Raw genomic sequence first — 19221 nt, forward strand, 5'->3', positions numbered from 1 at the left:
CATCAAACTGTCCAACCCTTCCATGGCTTTGATAAACAGGAAAGGGGACAAAGGGTCTCCTTGTCTAAGACCTCTTTCCGCAGGAAAAAAACCTACAGGTTCTCTATTAACCAAAATGGAGAACCTGGTGGTTTTAATACAAAACTCAATCCACTTGAGCCATGTGGGGCCAAACCCATTTGCCTAAGTGTGTTAATCAGGAAGTCCCAATTAAGATGCTCATAGACTTTTTCAATATCCAGGCACATTACCCCTGGCACATCTCCTCTAATCCTAGTATCAATACATTCACTAGCAAATAAAGCAACAGCCATTATTTGTCTCCCTTTAATGAAAGCCATTTGATTTTTGTTGACTAGCTTGTCTATCACCTTCTTCAGCCTTTCTGCCAACACTTCGACAATTATTTTATAAACCCCAGTAATGAGACTGATTGGTCTGAAGTCTCTTAGATCATTTGCCCCCACCTTCTTAGGAATTAGAGCCACAAAGGTAGCATTGAAACTCTTCTCAAAACTTTGGTGACAGTTAAAAGTGTTGGAAGGTTTGCATCAGATCTTCCTTTATAGTTTCCCAGAATGCCTGAAAGAAGGTCATGGTATAACCATCAGGCCCAGGTGCTTTATCACAAGCACACAATCTTATCCCTTCTAGCACCTCATCCTCACTGAATTCTCTGGATAACCAACTCTGCTCCTCCATTGTTATTCTCTGTATGTTAAGAATATTTTGTGAGGGTCTCCAGTTCTCTACCTCCTTATACAAATGGTGGTAAAAATCCACAATAGAGTTCTTGATTTCCTCCGGCTCAGAGGATAACTCTCCATTAATCTTTAATGACTCAATGGTGTTGATTCTCTTGTGAGTTGTTGCCATTATGTGCAAATACTTCGTATTTTTATCACCATTCTTGATCCACTGAATTCTGGACCTCTGTCTCCAAAAAATTTCATTTTTTGCCACCTCCTAGTATTCCATGCCCAAGTGTACCTTTTGAAGTTGTTCATCACCAGTATGAGATCTAGTCTCTTGAATAACTTCCATGTCCCTTATCTGACTCAAAATTTGCTCCTTCCTTGCCTTCCAGTTCCGCCTATTCTCTCTGCTCCATTCCTTCAGTTTTTTGTTTTAAGAAACCTCAACTGTAGCTAGTTTGTAGTCCGGTCTTCCTAGCACTTCAAAGGAGCTCCACCATTCATGAACTTTACTTTTGAAACCCTCTACATTAAGCCACCACTTTTCAAACTTGTAATAAGATCTCCTGAAGGCCTTATCCCCACAAGTTAAGACAATGGGATTATGGTCAGACCCCAAGCTAGGCAGAGTACATTGCCTAATTTGAAATTAGGATCAATAGAAAACATATGGTACTCATCATCCTATGTGTTGCAAAATGGGGTCCAGGTGCACTATTTTGTACCTGGACCCCAATATGCACAACAATAGGTTCCAGGTGCGCTATTAGGATCTATAGAAAACATACCGTCTTTAACTTCCTGTAAAGGAGTAGCAGTAATGGAGATATTATCTTCATCACTAACTACCCTGTGGACTATATCAAAAGAATTTGTTCTCTAGAATATCTTCAGCACAAAATAGTTTCTCAAAAAAAAATCAACAACATTGGCAATATTATAATTACCGTCTACCTAGTTACCCTCACCACCTTTAACTTTTGGATAGAAATCCTTTTTCTCTTGTCTTAGATGATGCTATGGAAGAATGCAGTGTTGGCATCCCCTGGAGCCAGCTTTATGCTTTACCACATTGTCTTGAAGTTTAACGTACTTGGTGAGTTTGTTCTGGCTTTAGCCTGGATTTTCTGTTCTCCTGGCAATTATTAATCGCTGCAGCTTCCTCAAAATTTTTAATTAGAATCTCCAACTTTTTGGGTTTATCAAAGATAACCCTGAAAGTTGTAACCCCGAAAGTTCTAGACCAAGCACTTAGACTATGACATACTCTCTTAATGTTCTGCTGCAAGAATAAAAAGGATTGCCAGCTTGGGGATCAGACCATGCCTGCTGCATAATAGATAAATAGTTTTCGTGGTCGGTCCATAAATTCAGAGATTTAAAATACTTAATATGACCAGATTGGTTAGCATGAGAAGAGGAGCATGATCTGAGCATGTTCTGGACAAGTGGGTGGCTGTAGTACCCCAATATATCAAACCACTCAGCATTAGAAACCAGACTGTCAAGCCTTCTCCAATGGTGTTAGGAGGGTCTCTATCATCACTCCATGACAACCTAGAGCCCACATACCACACCTTGTACATTTCGATCCGATAAGAAAGATAAGAAATCTATGACTTCCATTCAATTCTGTAAGGTTGATGTCACGCCCCGAGTTACCCACAAGACGCGGACACGGAACCTAGGACCACAAGTGATCCCAAGCTAACCCTGCTGGCATGATCATGAACATACTGAAGAATAATAAACTGATGCGGAAGCTAAATCATAATTTAATCTGCAAAGATGGGGATTACCCATATTCTATAACTGAGATAAATGAAATCAATGAGTTTAATACAAATAAGTTATTAACTCAAACTAAGCTGAATCTAACTATGTCTGAAAATAGCCTCTAAACTAGACTAGAAATACTGGGATAAGCCCCAGCTAAATCTAGCAAAAAACTGAAACTAAATGACTAAAGATTGAAATGAAACTCATGACTGTTGTAGTCGGAGAATGAGGACTCACCACTGAATCTGCTGAACTGGAGATCAGGAATTCGATCTATGCGTGATCTGGATGCTGAGAACCTGAACCTACATCACGAGAAGATGTAGCGCACGTATGCGTCAGTACTTGAAAGGTACTAAGCATGTAGGTTAGAATAAAACTGAAATAAAGCATAACTGAATAAGCATAAAAGCAAGTATAATAATCTGACATGATAAATTGAATTCTGAGCTAACTGGATATAATAACCAATTTATAACATGCTGAAACTGAATACTGAATATACTGATAAATGGTCAATGCATAGAGTGACTGATCTGTGGGAGCTACTAATAACCAATAATAAAACCACATGAGCTAAATGTGGAGTTCGATGTATACGCCCCTCGAGAGGACTCAATATATCCTGCCAGAGGTATAAAGGCATGCTGGCGTGATCATTAAACTGATTGCCACAGAGGGAACTTACAACCTACTTGGCTAGAAGTTCTGGGACTATTTGAGTATGTTGAACCCTAGTCCAACTCGGTATATGCTACTCTCAATGAATTTTGTAAATTAACTGATTATGTCTGAGTTTCTGTAAATACTGGATAGCTTGAAACTGAACATGCAAACTGAGAATACAACAATTAATCTGGTAATTATGCATTTGTAACTGAGGCATGTATATTTGAAGTGTCTGAAATATCTGACCTAGCATGTGTAATTCAAGAACTAAAGAAATACAAAGATAGGTTCTGAAATTCATGTGATAATCTGAGTAATAACATGATAATCTGATTTGGAACATATATTTAACTAAATCATGAAGTTCTAGAAAACCCTAGGTTTAATCATGATAAAAGAATAAAAAATTTGACTGAAAACTATGGACTCAATGGGTGAAAGGAATCCACTGCTGAAATCCCACATACCTGGTGATGAAATCCACGAAAAAATATTTTAGTTTCGAGGCTGGAACTTCTAGAGCTTGTGGCGTTCTTGAACTAGGGTTCTTGAGTTTTTTTCTCCTCTCTTGCTTCTAATTTTCTATGTTTTGATTTAATGATTTGACTTGGATATCTTTAACTATGTTTCTAGGCTTAAACCGACTAAAATATGATGATTTAGGGTAAAAAAGACGTAACTTAGGGTTTAAACAGAGTGAGAAAGGTCAAAAAGACCCCTGGGAAGGTTGCTGTTGGACCAAACGACGGCCAGGACTAACGGTCCGTCGTCTGCCCGACGCCCCGTCGTTGGGTCCGTCGTCAGGGCTTGTTCGACAAGCCTTTACTAAAATGGGCATAATATTTTACTCGGAGGTCTGATTTTAGCAAGGTCGGTGGCTATGGAAAGATAATTCAATTATCTATATGTGGGTAAATCATGGGACACCTAATTCATTTGGTGCTAAGAGTTATGACCATTTGAAGTTGACCCAACTGCATTTCCCCTTAACTGTCTGCAAATTTTCCACCTACGGACCGTAGGTCCACCTACAGACCGTGCTGGTCATCCCTAGCTCTTGTCAGAGAGTGGGTGAAGGGAGTCTTGATCGACGGTCACGGATTACGGACCGTCGTCTGACCTACGGACCGTAAATCCGTCCGTCGTTCAAGACTTGACCAATTTTTCTGGGCTGAAATTTTTGGGAGTTTCTGATCCCATCGACGGTTGTGCAGGACGGACCGTGGTTCAGGCTACGGTCCGTCGATGCCACCGTTGGTAGCACCTGCAAATTTTTCTGAAAAACTAATTTTTGGTCTGTTTTGGCTACATGGTGTTACAGTCGACCACCTGATTCTCATGTTTGGTGATGACATTGAAGTCACCCAGTGGGTCTTGATTCATCCCAAAGCTCTCTTTTCAATTGTTCATCACACTTGGCATAAATAGCAGTGAGATGAAAAGAGAGAGATGGATGCGTATGGGAGAAATGAATTAGAGTTTATTATTTCCTGTCCTCCAAGGTATCCAGGTTGTAGTAATTTGACCAAAAAATCCGAATTTTATTTGAAAGTTGTGAGCAGTGAGCAGAGTGATGAAATCCCAGAAATCTTTTGCATTTATCTGTTCTCCTCTAGTTCACAATAGGTTCTTGAATAAACAGGGGAAATGATATTGAATTTTGGAAGTTTTGAGTCTTTCCACTCAGAATAAACATACAGGGGAGTGTTGGAAATGCATCTTAATTTCAGGGACATCCAGTAGTAAAAGAGCTTCACTTATCTCTCTTTGATGATCAGTATCAGTTATGGTTGCAAACTTCTCCATTCTACTTTCTTTGTTGCTGATATGATGAGTAATACCACTGTGCTCTTTTCGTTCCTGTTGTTGGTTTTGAGAACTGAACAGCTTCATCAGGAATCTCAACTCCATTCTTGTGCAGAGAGTTGTTTTTGTGATTCCCTTTCCTTTTAACAACTGTTTACCATCCATCTGATTGGCTTTTCTGTTCAGGGGTTACTATCGCTCTGTTTGTATTTTGTATGTTGCAGTCAGGAATTGGGTTTGTTTCTTCATATTTCCTGCTTTCTCTTTATTTGTTACCTGGTTCTTCTGATGATCATTTGGCATAAAATTATTCTGTTGCCCTTGCTTACCCTTTTTGTCCTTCTTCCATTGACCGTTTCTCAACTCCGCGTGTAGTTTTCTATACTTGTCTTCCCTGTGCCCCTGTATCATGTGGTGGAAGAATAAAGCTGGTATAGTTTCATATTCGGCCTTCTGGATAAAAATGCCTGCAGTGCCCTCATCATTCCTAATTTTAACTAGGATCTCATTAACAGGAGGCCTAGTAAGGTCAATTTCATTTCTAATTTTGGTGATGGCAGGTCTAGTTTTGGATATTGTGTCTTTGTCCATGACGTGAGGGGTACCAATATGTTTACGGATAGCGGCAAATGGCATTCCATTCATAATAGTGCCAAGGAAGGTCGGGGAGATTAATCCAGACAGGGGCTAGGGTGGTTTCTACTTCTGGTTGAAATTAGATGTCCATCTGTGGATTTTCATGATGTGATTCGCACCAAAATCAAGAAAATTCTTGGAGTAGGCATTAAAATGATCATCCACGTTATCGAAATTCAAAAAAACATGACGCATATCATACGCCTCAATCTTAACACATCCTTTACTAGTAATCGATTTAGCAAATCCCTTTCGGGTAATGTCAATAGAAGGCCTGTGTGCGAGAGTTTATCTATAATAGTCCATTTGCAGGTTGAGCAAGCAGGTCATTTTCTTGAGTGGTGAAGACCACCACTGGTATACCATCTTGTAGGTCATATTCTCTTGGAGCTAATCGAACTCGATTTTGTGATTTTGTCCTGCCAGTGTATTGACGGTAGCATTAGCATAAGAAAAGGGTACTGGGTCTTCCGCAATGGGGTAGAGAAGCTTCAAAACAGAGCTTGAGGGCCTCTGTATTATCTCTTTATCATTTGAGATTTCTGAGATTTGAGTATTGTTAGGGTTCAGTGGAGGGGGAGAAGACCAACAGAACTTTGGGATTGGAAGAGGGAGAAACTAGCTCTGGGAGAGATGTGAATAAGATTACATTTGGCTATCTGGGGGATTATGCTTCAGCGCTGGGTCACGGAGGGCTGGGAGGTCCACCTTGAGGAACCTGGATCGCAGCCTAAGTCCCAACGTTAATTAAATCTTTGAACAATCTTAGTGGGAGGAGAGAGATTCTCTCTATAATCTAAAATTCTTGGTGTCTTAAAATTGTTTGTTTTCCTTCATTCTTCAACATCCTTTACCAGTTAACTGGTCAAGGATGATCATCCATGTAATGAAGGATGTTACGTCTCCTATTTTTAGAACCTCTAGTCTAGTGCAATAACTATTCCAACAATGGCATCAAACGAGTTTGCTTTGTCAAACTTTAAAATGCTTGTGTCTTATTCTTCTAATTCTATCTTGTGAAAGGTAATTTATTCAACATATTCTGTAGCCAAATTACGTCTTATAGAATAAGCTAGAGGAAGTGGTGTCATCATAATTTTCTGAATTTCTAGGGTTTTATGACTTATTAATTTTGAGTAATTCTTTTTCTGTCTCACTTTATATTTTCTGCATGAATTTTTCCAGAAATCAAATCCTCCAGGAGCTGCAGGGAGCAGTCTTGCCTTAGAGACGATTTTGCAACATGCTTCTCTGGATAGCAGACCTCACAGGTGCTGTTTTCTCCATCTTTTCATCAAGTAGAAATATGAAATTCATACTATTTTGTCGTTACCCTTAATTCCTACTTCCTTCCTTTCCAATCAGCAAATTACCTAAAATTACAGTAATAACATGCAGATATGATATTGTCACGAATGTTCTTGTTTGTTCAAGAGGAGGTGGTGGTCTGTTAATAGAGCGGATGGAACTTTTGGCAGAGCTTTGGGAAGAAAATATCAGGGTTAGCTGTTCAATTACCACTCTTCTGCCTGAATGTGTTTAATATGTGAACTAAGTTTTGAACATTCTACAGGCTGAATTTGTTCCTCTATGTGATCCAAGCCTTACAGAACAGTATGAATATGCTAATGAGCATGACATCAAATGCCTTGTCATCATCACTGACACTGGTGTATCCCAAAAGGATTCAGTGAAGGTAGGATGACTTCTATTATATGTTTAAACTACTCTCTGCTTCGATGATCTTAGTTAAGTTGCCAAATACTGAAATGCATTATTCTGGTGAAAGAAATAAGATGGCAATCCCGACTATCTCTCTTCTATGGTTGTCTCCCACAATGACAGAGGATATTCAGATATAGAGCTGTTGTGAAAGAAAATGATGCATAGGGAATAGGACTTATCCTAGGGGAAAATACTGATATTTGATAGGAAGTGACTGTTCAGGAATATCTCTGCACTTCATCATCTTAATTCTTAACACATGTAGCAGATTTTTAGCGTCTTTCATCATGTCTAATGAGGTGAAATAATTTTAAATGTTTACTGGTCTTGCTTTCGAATGTAAGGATGTTTATTTTGAAATGACATTCAAAATGATGGAATATTGTGGAACTCCCTACCATGATATATCTTCTACTTAGTTGCTTAAGACTTAGCACAATGATGAAGTTTTCAAAGTTCATTTCATGTAGAAATAATCGTCTATTTGGAGACTCCAAAATGATTTACTTTTTCCTATTCATATGTGACCAGGTCCGACATCTTGAGCTCAAGAAGGAAAAAGAAGTGGAGAGAGGAAACCTCGTCAAGTTTCTATTAGAGGCCATGTCATCTCAGTTTAGAAACCCATCCATATGGAACTAGGTAAACTCGTTTGAAGTATCTCTAGGCTTTTCTTTTCTTGGTTTTTTTTAAGGAAAAATAACTTAAATACACAATTATAAGTTTTGTATTCTCTAATTTTCCCTTCTTTTTTTAAATATTACATAATTCTTTTTTTTTAAAATTTTAGTAGAAGCGTATAGATACATAACATTCTTTCTCCTATAATACACAATTCCCCAATATAATGCCTATTTTTTCTCCACTAAAACACTCAATCTTCTAAATCAGTTTTTGGATTTTGAATTATTAATTTTAATTAAAACACCCAATTTTGAAATTTTGAATTTCAAAATTCAAAAAATTTGAAATTTCAAAAAACTGGATAATTGCTCTCCCGTTCTTATTGTTCTTCTTACTCCATCGCGTCTTCAGTTCTTCTTACTCCATCATCGTCTTTGTTCTTCTTAACCCAGCATCTGTTATTGGTTTCTTCCTTTTCTTATTACTCCATCATCAGTTCTTCTTTTCTTCCTTTTTTTTGTTTTGGTTAATTGTTCTATTACATCATAGTAATGGATCCGTTAATTAATAGAAGGATATATGATTCCGACGATGAAAATTGGAAAGAAAATAGAAAAAAGTCTTTGCATGATCCTATGAATCTTCAGAAGGATTCAAACAAAGATTCTGGCGAAACATCAAAATCAAAGGTTGTCAAAATACAACAAAAAAAAGAAAAAAGAATCGGCAACCATTGTTGTCAGGCTTACATTGTTTCGGGTTTGTATTTTTTATACTTATTTTAACATTGTTGTTGAAATTAGTAAAAAATTTTAAGGAATCCAATATGTATCAAAAAATTATGAAAATTATTATCATGTATCAGACAATAGGTTTAATACATAAGTACTAAGTGGATTATAATGTTTAGTCTATGCTTTGATACATGAATTAGATGTGTATCATATGATTTCCTATGTATCAAGGGTTTTTGAAATTTTTTATCATGTATCAGTGATTAATTTTAATAACTGCGCCATCAAGTGTGCTTGCTGATACATTTTGAATCAGTGTGTATAGTGTTTTAGACGATGCATTGATACATGAATTTGTTGTGTATCATAATATTTTCTATGTATCACGAGGTTTTGAAAATTGTTATAATGTATCATTCAATAAGTTTAATAACTGCGCCATCAACTGGGCTTGATGATACATATAAAATCAGTGTGTATAGTGTTTAGTTGATGCATTGATACATGTATTAGATATGTATCACACCAATTACGTGCTGAATTAATGCTGATTAATGATCTGTTACCGTAAATTAAGTTGTTTTAGTTAACAAGTTTAATTATTCCGTGTTTGCCCCATTTTATTCTTAACAGTTTTTAAGTTACCATGTATCATTTACCATGTATCACTACAGTCTAAAGTATCACGTCACAACAATTTTAAGGGAATTTTAGTAAATACTAAATTTGTCGGGACAGAGTGTAATTATTAAATTACACTATAATTACACTATGGGATTCCTTAAATTTTTACTTTTTTTTTAAATCTATTAATGGCTCTATACTGTGACACCCCAAAACAGATTGAAGACGTGGCAGACAGCCAATGCCGTTAACTTGCACCCAGTGAATAAATAAAATTCTACCCAAGTCATGCACCATATACGGGTTGTTTGGTAGAGTGTGTAATTGTAATGCAAAATAGAGTGCATAAGTAATGTTTGTATTAATTATTTAAGCATTATTTCTTATATGTGTAATAGAAATAACAAATCTTGCATAATTTTTATTAAAAACATATATGTTCACAAAGATACCCTTGACACACCCTTCGGGGTGGCCCAGTGGTTTGAGCTTGGGACTTCTATGTTGGGGGTCTCAAGTTCGAAACCCCTTGCCAGCGAAAGCAAGAGGTTTGCCTTTTGGGTTGAGTTTGTCGCACCAGGCTTGCCTAGTGCAGGTTACCTCTCCTATGTGGTTTGCGAGCTATTGCATAGGAACAGGAGTTTTACCTTGTGCTTACCCAAAGGGTGGCGGATGCAGGTTTTCCTTGTCATTAAAAAAAAAAGATACCCTTACACTTCATATGTTTTGTACACTTCTTTTGCAGCAAAGTTCTTTGCTAAAACGACAAAAAAAAAAACGCTTTGCTAAAACATCATTAACTCTTTTTCTTTTCAAAAATAATATTAAATAGTTGTAATATTGCGTCTATATTTTAATGAAAAGTTGGCAAATTATTTCTTTTATCAAATTTATCGTCACAATAGTAAATTTTTTAACTAAATTATGTTGAAATGAGATTATTTTTTAAAAAATAAAGATACTGAAGAGGTCATAAAGCCTATTAAAGACATCAAAAAATTAAAAGACACTGAAAACAAATCAAAACAAAAACTTATGACACACTACAAAGAAAATGAAAAGGCTTTAAGGGTAGCTCTGTAATTATTTAATCTAATGCAAGTATTAAAATGTTGTGTATTACTAATACCTAGAATTCCTTGGTATTAGTAATAAACAACTTATACACAATAAAGTGTATAACACATGAGATGAGAAACTATACCAAACAAGGTACTACTAATACACACACCTAATGCATACATTATATTTTCTAATACACTCTGCCAAACGAGAACTTTCAGTTACGAAAACAATATCATTTTTAAAATAGCATTTTTAATATTTTTAACAAAGATAAAGTATCATCACTTTCATTAGCTTTCCCAAAACATGCAGTTTCAAATTGAGAAAATGGTCATCCATGGCCTAACATTAATAATAAGCATCGTTAGAATAAAAATAGGGATAGGACAAGAATAATATATATAATTTAGAATAGGAATAGGAATAATATATGAAATCCTAATTGGAAAAGATTGTAATGTAGTGTCCTAGTTGGAAAAGAAATCTAATGTATTGTCTGCAAAATAGGGTCTTTAATGTAATAATTGGCCAACAACAATTTCCATGAATACTCGAGCATAGGAAATCGCTCCATGGTCTCCGTAACCCTATCAGTATACAGGGGTTTACCTAATGCATTTGTAATCTTACCCAAAGCTTTGTTGAAGCATAACCCTACTGGCAAGCTAGTTAAGGTGACCCACCGTGGAACAATTGTGATCTAGAGTGGGTTGAATTCAAAATCGCTTTTCTGAACCTGAAGCATAAATGACTTATTTCGATACGCGTAAGGGCCCCCCTATCAGAACTTTGTCAAATCATTCTTTGAATCAAACCAAAAAATGAAATACCTGTCATTGTAAGCAAGAATCTGTGGCTTTTGGAAAATCTCCAAGCATCCTTTATGAAGAGCTCCATGTTTCTCATATTAGGGGTATCTCCCATCACATGCCCTATAATTTCATTCTTCTAATAGTCCTCTCGGGGCTTGAGATCTGGTTCAACAAGTGCTACCACATGCTTCCGTTGATTAGAACTAGGAGAATCGTACTCAGTAATGTACTCAAGTGTCTGCCCCTTTGATGCAACCTATGCTCTTTGAATATTTGTTTCTCCTCCGAGATTTCAGACGTTGTTGTCATCATGGAGAATTCAAGACGATGTACCACCAAAGTTGTTCCCATTGGTCCAAAAGTGTCAAGGTAAATTAACGCATGAGGAGTCGCCGATGTTCCTTCCCCCTCTTCTAGAATGGAGCTAAAAAGAGGAGGGAGATTGTAACACCCCATATCCAAAACAGATAAAAAATTAGCTTTTTAGAAATCTGCAGGTGCAATCGACGGTTACTATCGACGAACCGTAGCTTGACCCACGGCCCGTGCTGCACATCCGTCAATTGTAACTGAAACTCCCCCAATACGCAGCCCAGAAAATTTGACTAAGTGTTTAACGACGGACGGACCTGCGGTTTGTAAGAAAGACTACGGTTCGTAGTCTGCGCCCGTCGATCAAGACCCCATTGACCACTCTCTGACAAGAACCACGATTGACCAGAAAGGTTCGTAGATGGACTACGGACCGTAGGTATGACCATTGGTGGAAATTAGCAAATAGATAGGGGAAAATGTAGTTGAGTCAACTTTAATTGATCATAACTCTTAGCACAAAATGAATTAGGTGTCTCATGATCTATGAAATGATAGATAATTGAATTATCTTTTTATACCCACCGATCTTGCAAAAATCAAACCTACGAGCAAAAAGTTATGCCCATTTTAGTAAAGGTCTGTCGAACATACCTAACCTACAGACCCAAACGACAGACAGTTGATTGAACGACGGTCCGTCAGTCCAGGTCGTCGTTTGGTCCGACAGCAATTAGTTCAGGGGTTTTGTGGTCTTTTTCCACTACGTTTAAACCCTAAGATACGTCATTTTGACCCTAAATCATCAGATTTTAGTCAGTTTAAGCCTAGAAACATAACTAAAACTGACCTAAGTCAAATCATTAATCAAAACTTGAAAAATTGGAAGCAACAAAGGAGGAAAAGGTCAAGAACCCTAGTTCAAGAACGCAGCAAGGTTCCAGCAGTTCCAGTCGTGAAATCTAAGTGTTTTCATCACCAAGTATGTGGGATTTCATTAGTGGGTTCCTTTCATCCATTGGGTCCTAGTTTTCAGTCAGTTCTTGATTTTCTTATCATCATAAAACTTAGGCCTTCAAGAACTTCGATAGAACTTCATGAATTAGTTAAATATATGTTCCAAATCAGATTGTAAAGTTATTATTCAGTTTATCGCATGAATTTTAGAACCCTAGCTTTGTATTTCTTTAGTTCTTAAATTATACATGCTAGGTCAGATATTTCAGTTATTCTGTTATACATGCATCAGTAATTAATGCATCATTATTAGGTTAAATGTAGCATTCTCAGTTTGAATGTGTAGTTTTGAGCTATCCAGTAGTTACAGAAAGTCAGTCATAATCAGTTAATCACATAATTTATTCGGAGTAGCATAATATCGAGTTGGACTAGGGTTCAACGTACCCAAATAGTCCCATAACTACTAGACAAGTAGGTTGTAAGTCTCCTCTGTGGGTAATAGTTTAGTGATCACGCCAGCATGCCTTTATACCTTTGGCAGGGTATATTGGGCCCTCTCGATGGGGCGAGTACATCGGACTCCACATTTAGATCATGTTATTAGTAGCTCCCGCAGTTTAGTTAGACTCTCTTGCATTGACCATTTATCAGTATATTCTGTATTCAGTTTCAGCATGTTATAAATTGGTCATTGCATTCAGTTAGCTCATAAATTTAGTATATTATGTTCAGATTATTATACTTGTTTTTGTGCTTGTTCAGTTATGTTTTATTTCACCTTTATTCTATTGTACATGCTCAGTACTTTCAAGTACTGACGCATACATGCACTACATCTTCTCGTGATGTAGGTTCAGGTTTTCAGCATCCAGATCACGCTTAGGTTGGTTTTCTATCTCCAGTTCAGCAGATTCAGTGGTGAATCCTCATTCTCCGAGGACAATAGTGATGAGTTCATTTCATTCTTTTAGTCTTTTAGTTTCAAATTTTGCTAGACTTAGCTGGGGCTTGTCTCAGCATTTCTAGTCAATTAGAGGCTTATTTCAGACATAGTTAGTTTCAGCTTAGTATTGAGTTCATATTTCCTTTGTATTAAACTCATCAGTATTTCATTTATCTCAGTTATAGAAAATATGAGTATTCTCCATCTTTTCAGTTTAAATTATGATTTAGCTTTCGCATTTAATTTATTATCTTTAATATGCTCATGATCATGTCAGTTGGGTTAGCTTGGGATCACTTGTGGTTCTAAATTTCGTGTCCGCGTCTCGGGGATAGCTCAGAGCGTGACAGAGCTAGCTCCTAAAAGTAATTGGAAGTCTACTAGTACAAAAACCCTTATCTTGTACTTTTAGCTTAAACAAATTCAATTAAAAAATATGTAAGGATCATAGTGCATTTCACAAACCTTATTTAGTTCTTGTTACTTTATAAGAACATAAATTTTACAAAGCACCAAAAGTGTGGCCTACTAGTCAATAAAGTGGGTTGAGAACCTGATGTCTAGGTTCATATCCAAGTCTTGATGCAAAAAGTTTCCCACTACTTATAATAGTGCAAGGTAGAAGTTACAAAAAATCATTTAAGAATCATATTGTGTTGCACAAACCTTAATAGTTCTTTTAACATAAATTTTACAAAGCACTAAGTGTATGAACTAATAATTAATGAAGTGGGTTGAGAACCATGATGTCTCAAGTTCAAATTTCAACAAACGCAAAACACTAGGTGATTTAGAGTTACTCGGTACCTATACTAGCGGGAGATAACAGATATCAAAAGTCTTCTTTGAAGTGATAAGACTATTCAAATTACATCGAGGAGAAAGAATTGTTATAAACGTAAAGAAGAGGCATCTTTTACCCAATAGCAAAAAGTTTGAACCAAGACTTCCAGATGAATGGGGTAGAGAATTAGTATATCTAATACATAATTTAAATGTGAAAATTTATCTTCTAAAAAAGGAAATGTTGAATGAACTGATCGTAAATTATTATATTTGAAAATCTTGTCATTGAAAAAAAGATAAAGAATCGTGGAATTAGTTGAGGTTTGCTCTAGTTTCTCGGACACCAACGATTATAACCAAAAACATAAAATTTTACAAGGTCAACAAAAGTAATTCATACAATGTATTTTAAAGAAATGAAGCAAATTATTCAAGCTTGTCGCTCATGCACATGGGTTCTCACTCAAAACATGAATTTGAAAATTTGTAAGGTTTGTTAGAACACCTCTTATTCCCTTCGGGGACATCAATAAAAAGCCGAATTACAAAACCTCATTTGATAATTCAAGTCTCATCTGAAGGGTAAAGACCTAATATACCTCAATATGTCCCTTTCATGACCACTGTTTGCTCCAACTACCCAATTGACGACCAAACATCTCCAACCCAATCAAACACATGATTAAACATACGTTCATCAGCAACAAATCAACAAAGTGTTTTACACTTAAGCTCAAATTCGACATTTCCATGATCCTTCCATGTTGGTGAAATCTTAGTTAATCACGTTCTCTCTTCATTCAAAAACTCCTTATCGATATGGACTCATAAAAGTTCAATTCTCAAATTTTCTTGCATTTCTTTCTATTTCATCTCATATGCCTCCAACAACCAAAATGTTCTGTTTATAACGCTCAAGTTACCCTCAGAACAAGTAAGAGAATACACGGTGTTTAGCAGTAAAATTACCCAACAAGAGTTTGTAACACCTCGTCGCCAAAACAGACCAAAAATCACTTTTTCCAGAACAAGTAAGAGAATACACGGATGACCAGCATGGTTCGTAGGTGGGAATTAGCAGACAGTTAAGGGGGAAATAAAGTTGGGTCAACTTTAAATGGTCATAACTCTTAGCACAAAATGAATTAGGTGCGTCATGACCTACCCACAGATAGATAATTGATTTATTTTCCATAGACATTGACCTTGCTAAAATTAGACAACCGAGTAAAAGGTTATGCCCGTTTTAGTAAAAGCCTGTCGAACAGGCCTAACCGACGGACCAACCGATGGGGCGTCGGTCAATCGACAGACCGTCAGTCCTGGTCGTCGATTGGTTCGACAACAACTTTCTCAGGGGTCTTTTGGACCTTTCCCACTTTGTTTAAACTCTAAGATACGTTGTTTTGACCCTAAATCATCATATTTTAGTCAATTTAAGCCTAGAAACATAACTAAAACATATCTAAGTCAAATCATTAAATCAAAACTTACAAAATTAGAAACAAGAAATGAGAAAAAGCTCAAGAACCCTAGTTCAAGAAAGCAACAAGTTCCAGCAGTTCCAGCCCCAAAACTTAAGTATTTTTTTGTGGATTTCATCATTATGTATGTGGGATTTCACTAGTGGGTTCCTTTCACCCATTGGGTCCTTATTTTTCAGTCAAATTCTTGATTCTCTTGTCATGATTAAACCTAGAGTTTCTATAACTTTGATAGAACTTCATAAATTTATTAAATATATGTTCCAAATCAGATTATCATGTTATTACCTAGATTATCGCATGAATTTCATAATCCCCGCTTTCTATATCTTTAGTTCTTATATTACACATGTTAGGTCAGATATTTCAAACACTTTAGATATACATGCCTCAGTTATAAATGCATAATTACCAGATTACTTATTGCATTCTCAATTTGCATGTTCATTTTTGAGTTACCAGTATTTACAGAAACTCAGGCATAATCAGTAAATTTACAGAATTCATTAGGAGTAGCAAAAATCGAGTTGGACTAGGGTTCAATGTACCCAATAGTCCCAGAACTACTAGCCAAGTAAGTTGTAAGTCCCCTCTGTAGGCAATCAGTTTAGTGATCATGCCAGCATGCATTTTGATACGCTCAAACTTACTTCTCAAATAAGAAGTAAAGCGGTCGTGTCAAGTAAATAACCCAACTAGTGAGGTTGGGATCGTTCCCACGAGGAAAATAGTCTAGACTTAACTTCAACCTGTTATTACTATTGTTTGGTCAATGACTTCCTTGGAAAGTAAAAACAATAAAGGGGGGTTTCTATTTCTAAATGAGTAAAATTAATTAACAAACTTGACAGAGACACTTAACAACTTTGAATGTTGGATTTTAATCAATTAATCAAAGTAACTAGGGTTTACGTGTTCCCCACAGGTTCATAACTTGATAACTCTAACTATAACAATTCTTTCCTAGTATCTTGCATACAAAGTGATAAGTTGTGTATTTTTAAATCCTTGGTCCGGCATCTAGAAAATCTCACTCCGCACCTTGGTCCGGCTACGTGTGTTGCTATCCTAACCCTTATCCTTACCTCATATTAAGCATCGTATTCAATATTTGACTAAGTTATTACCTCGTACCAATCAATATTAGCCTATTAGATAGTATACACTAAATCTATGTTAATAACTCTTTTCCTATTATCTACCTCCTTGGTCCGGCAAGTAGCATTAAGGCGAGTTCTAACGTTGTCCATCCGTTAAAAAGACTTCTAAGCGAAAGAATTATTAATACATGCAAGACACTATTCTAGAATTATTATTTTAGTTAGGGTTTATCTCATTATTTGCCTATGGTTTCCACAACCCTAGTTATGGAGTTTAGTTACTCATGGCCATAAACACAATATTCAAACATATTAAATAAGAGTTCATGTACTTACTTCAATGAGAAAGAGTAAAATCCAAAAGTTTGCTTGATTAATTACCAATATTCACTTGCAAGAATCTCAAAGTAATCAATAATCTCACAAAAATTCTAATGATTATCAAGAATCTCACAATACAATGTTTACCAATAAGAAATTTTACAATCTAAGAGTCTAACCTAACAGAGTCCAACCTCAAAAACGAGGTTTTTTGAACTTTTTATAAAAAATAAAAACCTAATTAAACAAAGACTCTGTTTGCTGGAAATCTGCCAAAACGCGGCAGGGTCGACGGACCACACGACGGATCATCGTGGTCACGACGGACCGTCATGGACTCCGTCATCCCATACTTGTGCAATTTCTTCTGCTTCTCTCTTCACCACCCTCGACGGCAAGTATGACGGACCGTCATAGGCACAACGGTCCGTCGAGAGCCTTCGTTTCAAAACACTTCAACTCTTGGAATATGGGTACTGGGATCACTTCTCTGAACTTCATGACGAACCTGTAGGACGGACCGTCATAGACACGACGGACCGTCACAAGCTTCGTAACCCCACACTTAGTCAGGCTTCCCCACCTTCCTTCAGCAACTGCACTACGCTGCCACCTACGGACCGTCACAAGCACGACGGACCGTCATAAGCTCCGTAATTGGTCTCTTCTGCATTTCTTTGCTCAAAATCTCTGCATTCAGCTTTGGACAGATTTCCTGCAAAACAAAGATAAACTTATATAAAAATTAGCACACAAAAGGCTTTTGGACACACTAAACTTAAGGAAAAAGTATTAATTATACCGTGAAACCACGGTATATCAACACCCTCAACTTAAATTCGTTGTTTGTCCTCAAGCGACGCACTATGACTCACTACACAATCTTTGTACAATCGTATCCATGTTTTATCCTTTGCAATCATTTGGCTATCAATCCCGATTAATCTCATCAAATCTATGCATGTTATCACTATTAGTCTTGAATTATGTGGGGTCAGAATATGACACAGACTCGCCATGCATTAACACCTATCCTCTTCAATTTCTCACTAAGGTTCTAGCAATTCCGGTATTGCAACTAGTGTCCTCACTTCAAAATAAAATTCTCATTTTTCACACAATGATTTCAATTTGAGTATAAGGATTACTTTTCAACACTCGCTCTCAGAACAAAGTCACACTCAATTCATACCTATTGCCATAAGCTTGCCCTTATTTTCACTGCCTTAAGTTCGCTATACAACCCTTAGGATCACGATAGGTTTTTCTTGGCTTGTAACATAGGCTCAGGGTCAGGTAGGGTATATTTAGGTATACTTTAGTGACTTTTTGCCCTCCTTGACCTATCGGCTAAACCTTCCACTTTCTATCATTTTATCTTGACCAATTTCTCATATTCTTTCACCTTGCTATTTTCTCTTCTTTCTTCATTTGTGTAAGTGACTCTCTTTTTTTCTTGCTTGTATTTCTTATGTATTTTTCTTTTTCTTTACTTTTCATTTCAACTAATTCTTGAGTCACTTTACTTTTGTTCTTTCTCTCTCTTTGTTCTTTCAACCCCACTTTCCAGAGCATTCCTCATAGTAGCCACCCTCAACTCATAGTTTTGCCATGAGTCAAGGTACACAATACCCAAAGTTGGGTCAGGGCCATAACGAAAGTTGTTTATGAATTAGCCACCCTCAACTTATGCTCTCGGCATAAGATGAGGTGCACATGTCCAAGGAGGGACCAGGGCCAACACATTGTTCCTAGAAAAGATCAGTTGGGGTGAAAAGAGAAAGGTCTAATTTTAAGCTCAGATTATTTGGATCAAAGAAGGATAAATTTCATTTGGTTTTTTTTATTTAGGCTAGAAATGGGCTATATTGAATAAGAGCCTATGATCCTTTCCTAATTGTCTATTACAGCTTACTTTTAGCAAGACTAACCAGGCAAGTTCTAGCTCAGTACCAATAGTGGACTATTCAAATTTCCTCAAACTCACTTGACATCTCATCACAATACCAGATTATCAGACACCTAGTTCGAATTTAAGACTTAGGGTAATGCAATGGTGTAACTCTATTTCATGCTTAGAGCCACACAATTATCAGTTACTATGCCTAGTCATGCATTATTTTCCAGTTTATCAAGATATCATTTT

General features: G+C 36.7%; 1 protein-coding gene across 3 annotated transcripts in view; it reads left to right on the top strand.

Moving 5' to 3' along the window:
• The window catches only part of LOC101246209 (eIF-2-alpha kinase GCN2), a 65785-nt gene extending 52182 nt beyond the window's left edge, over positions 1-13603 (top strand). The window contains exons 26-30 of one of the 3 annotated variants that reach the window (XM_010314791.4): positions 6771-6856; positions 6984-7086; positions 7159-7281; positions 7842-7952; positions 13293-13603. In XM_010314791.4, the coding sequence (XP_010313093.2) occupies positions 6771-6856; positions 6984-7086; positions 7159-7281; positions 7842-7952 (423 nt within the window). In that variant the 3' untranslated portion in view covers positions 13293-13603. Of the gene's footprint in view, positions 1-6770; positions 6857-6983; positions 7087-7158; positions 7282-7841; positions 7953-8505; positions 8655-9510; positions 9740-13292 lie in introns of those variants that run through there. The other 2 variants (XM_010314790.4, XM_026028105.2) reach the window with 2 other exon arrangements.
• Positions 13604-19221: the final 5618 nt, after the last annotated feature.

The sequence above is a fragment of the Solanum lycopersicum genome, chromosome 11 (genome assembly GCF_036512215.1).
Source record: "Solanum lycopersicum chromosome 11, SLM_r2.1".
In the NCBI taxonomy this organism is placed as follows: Eukaryota; Viridiplantae; Streptophyta; class Magnoliopsida; order Solanales; family Solanaceae; genus Solanum; species Solanum lycopersicum.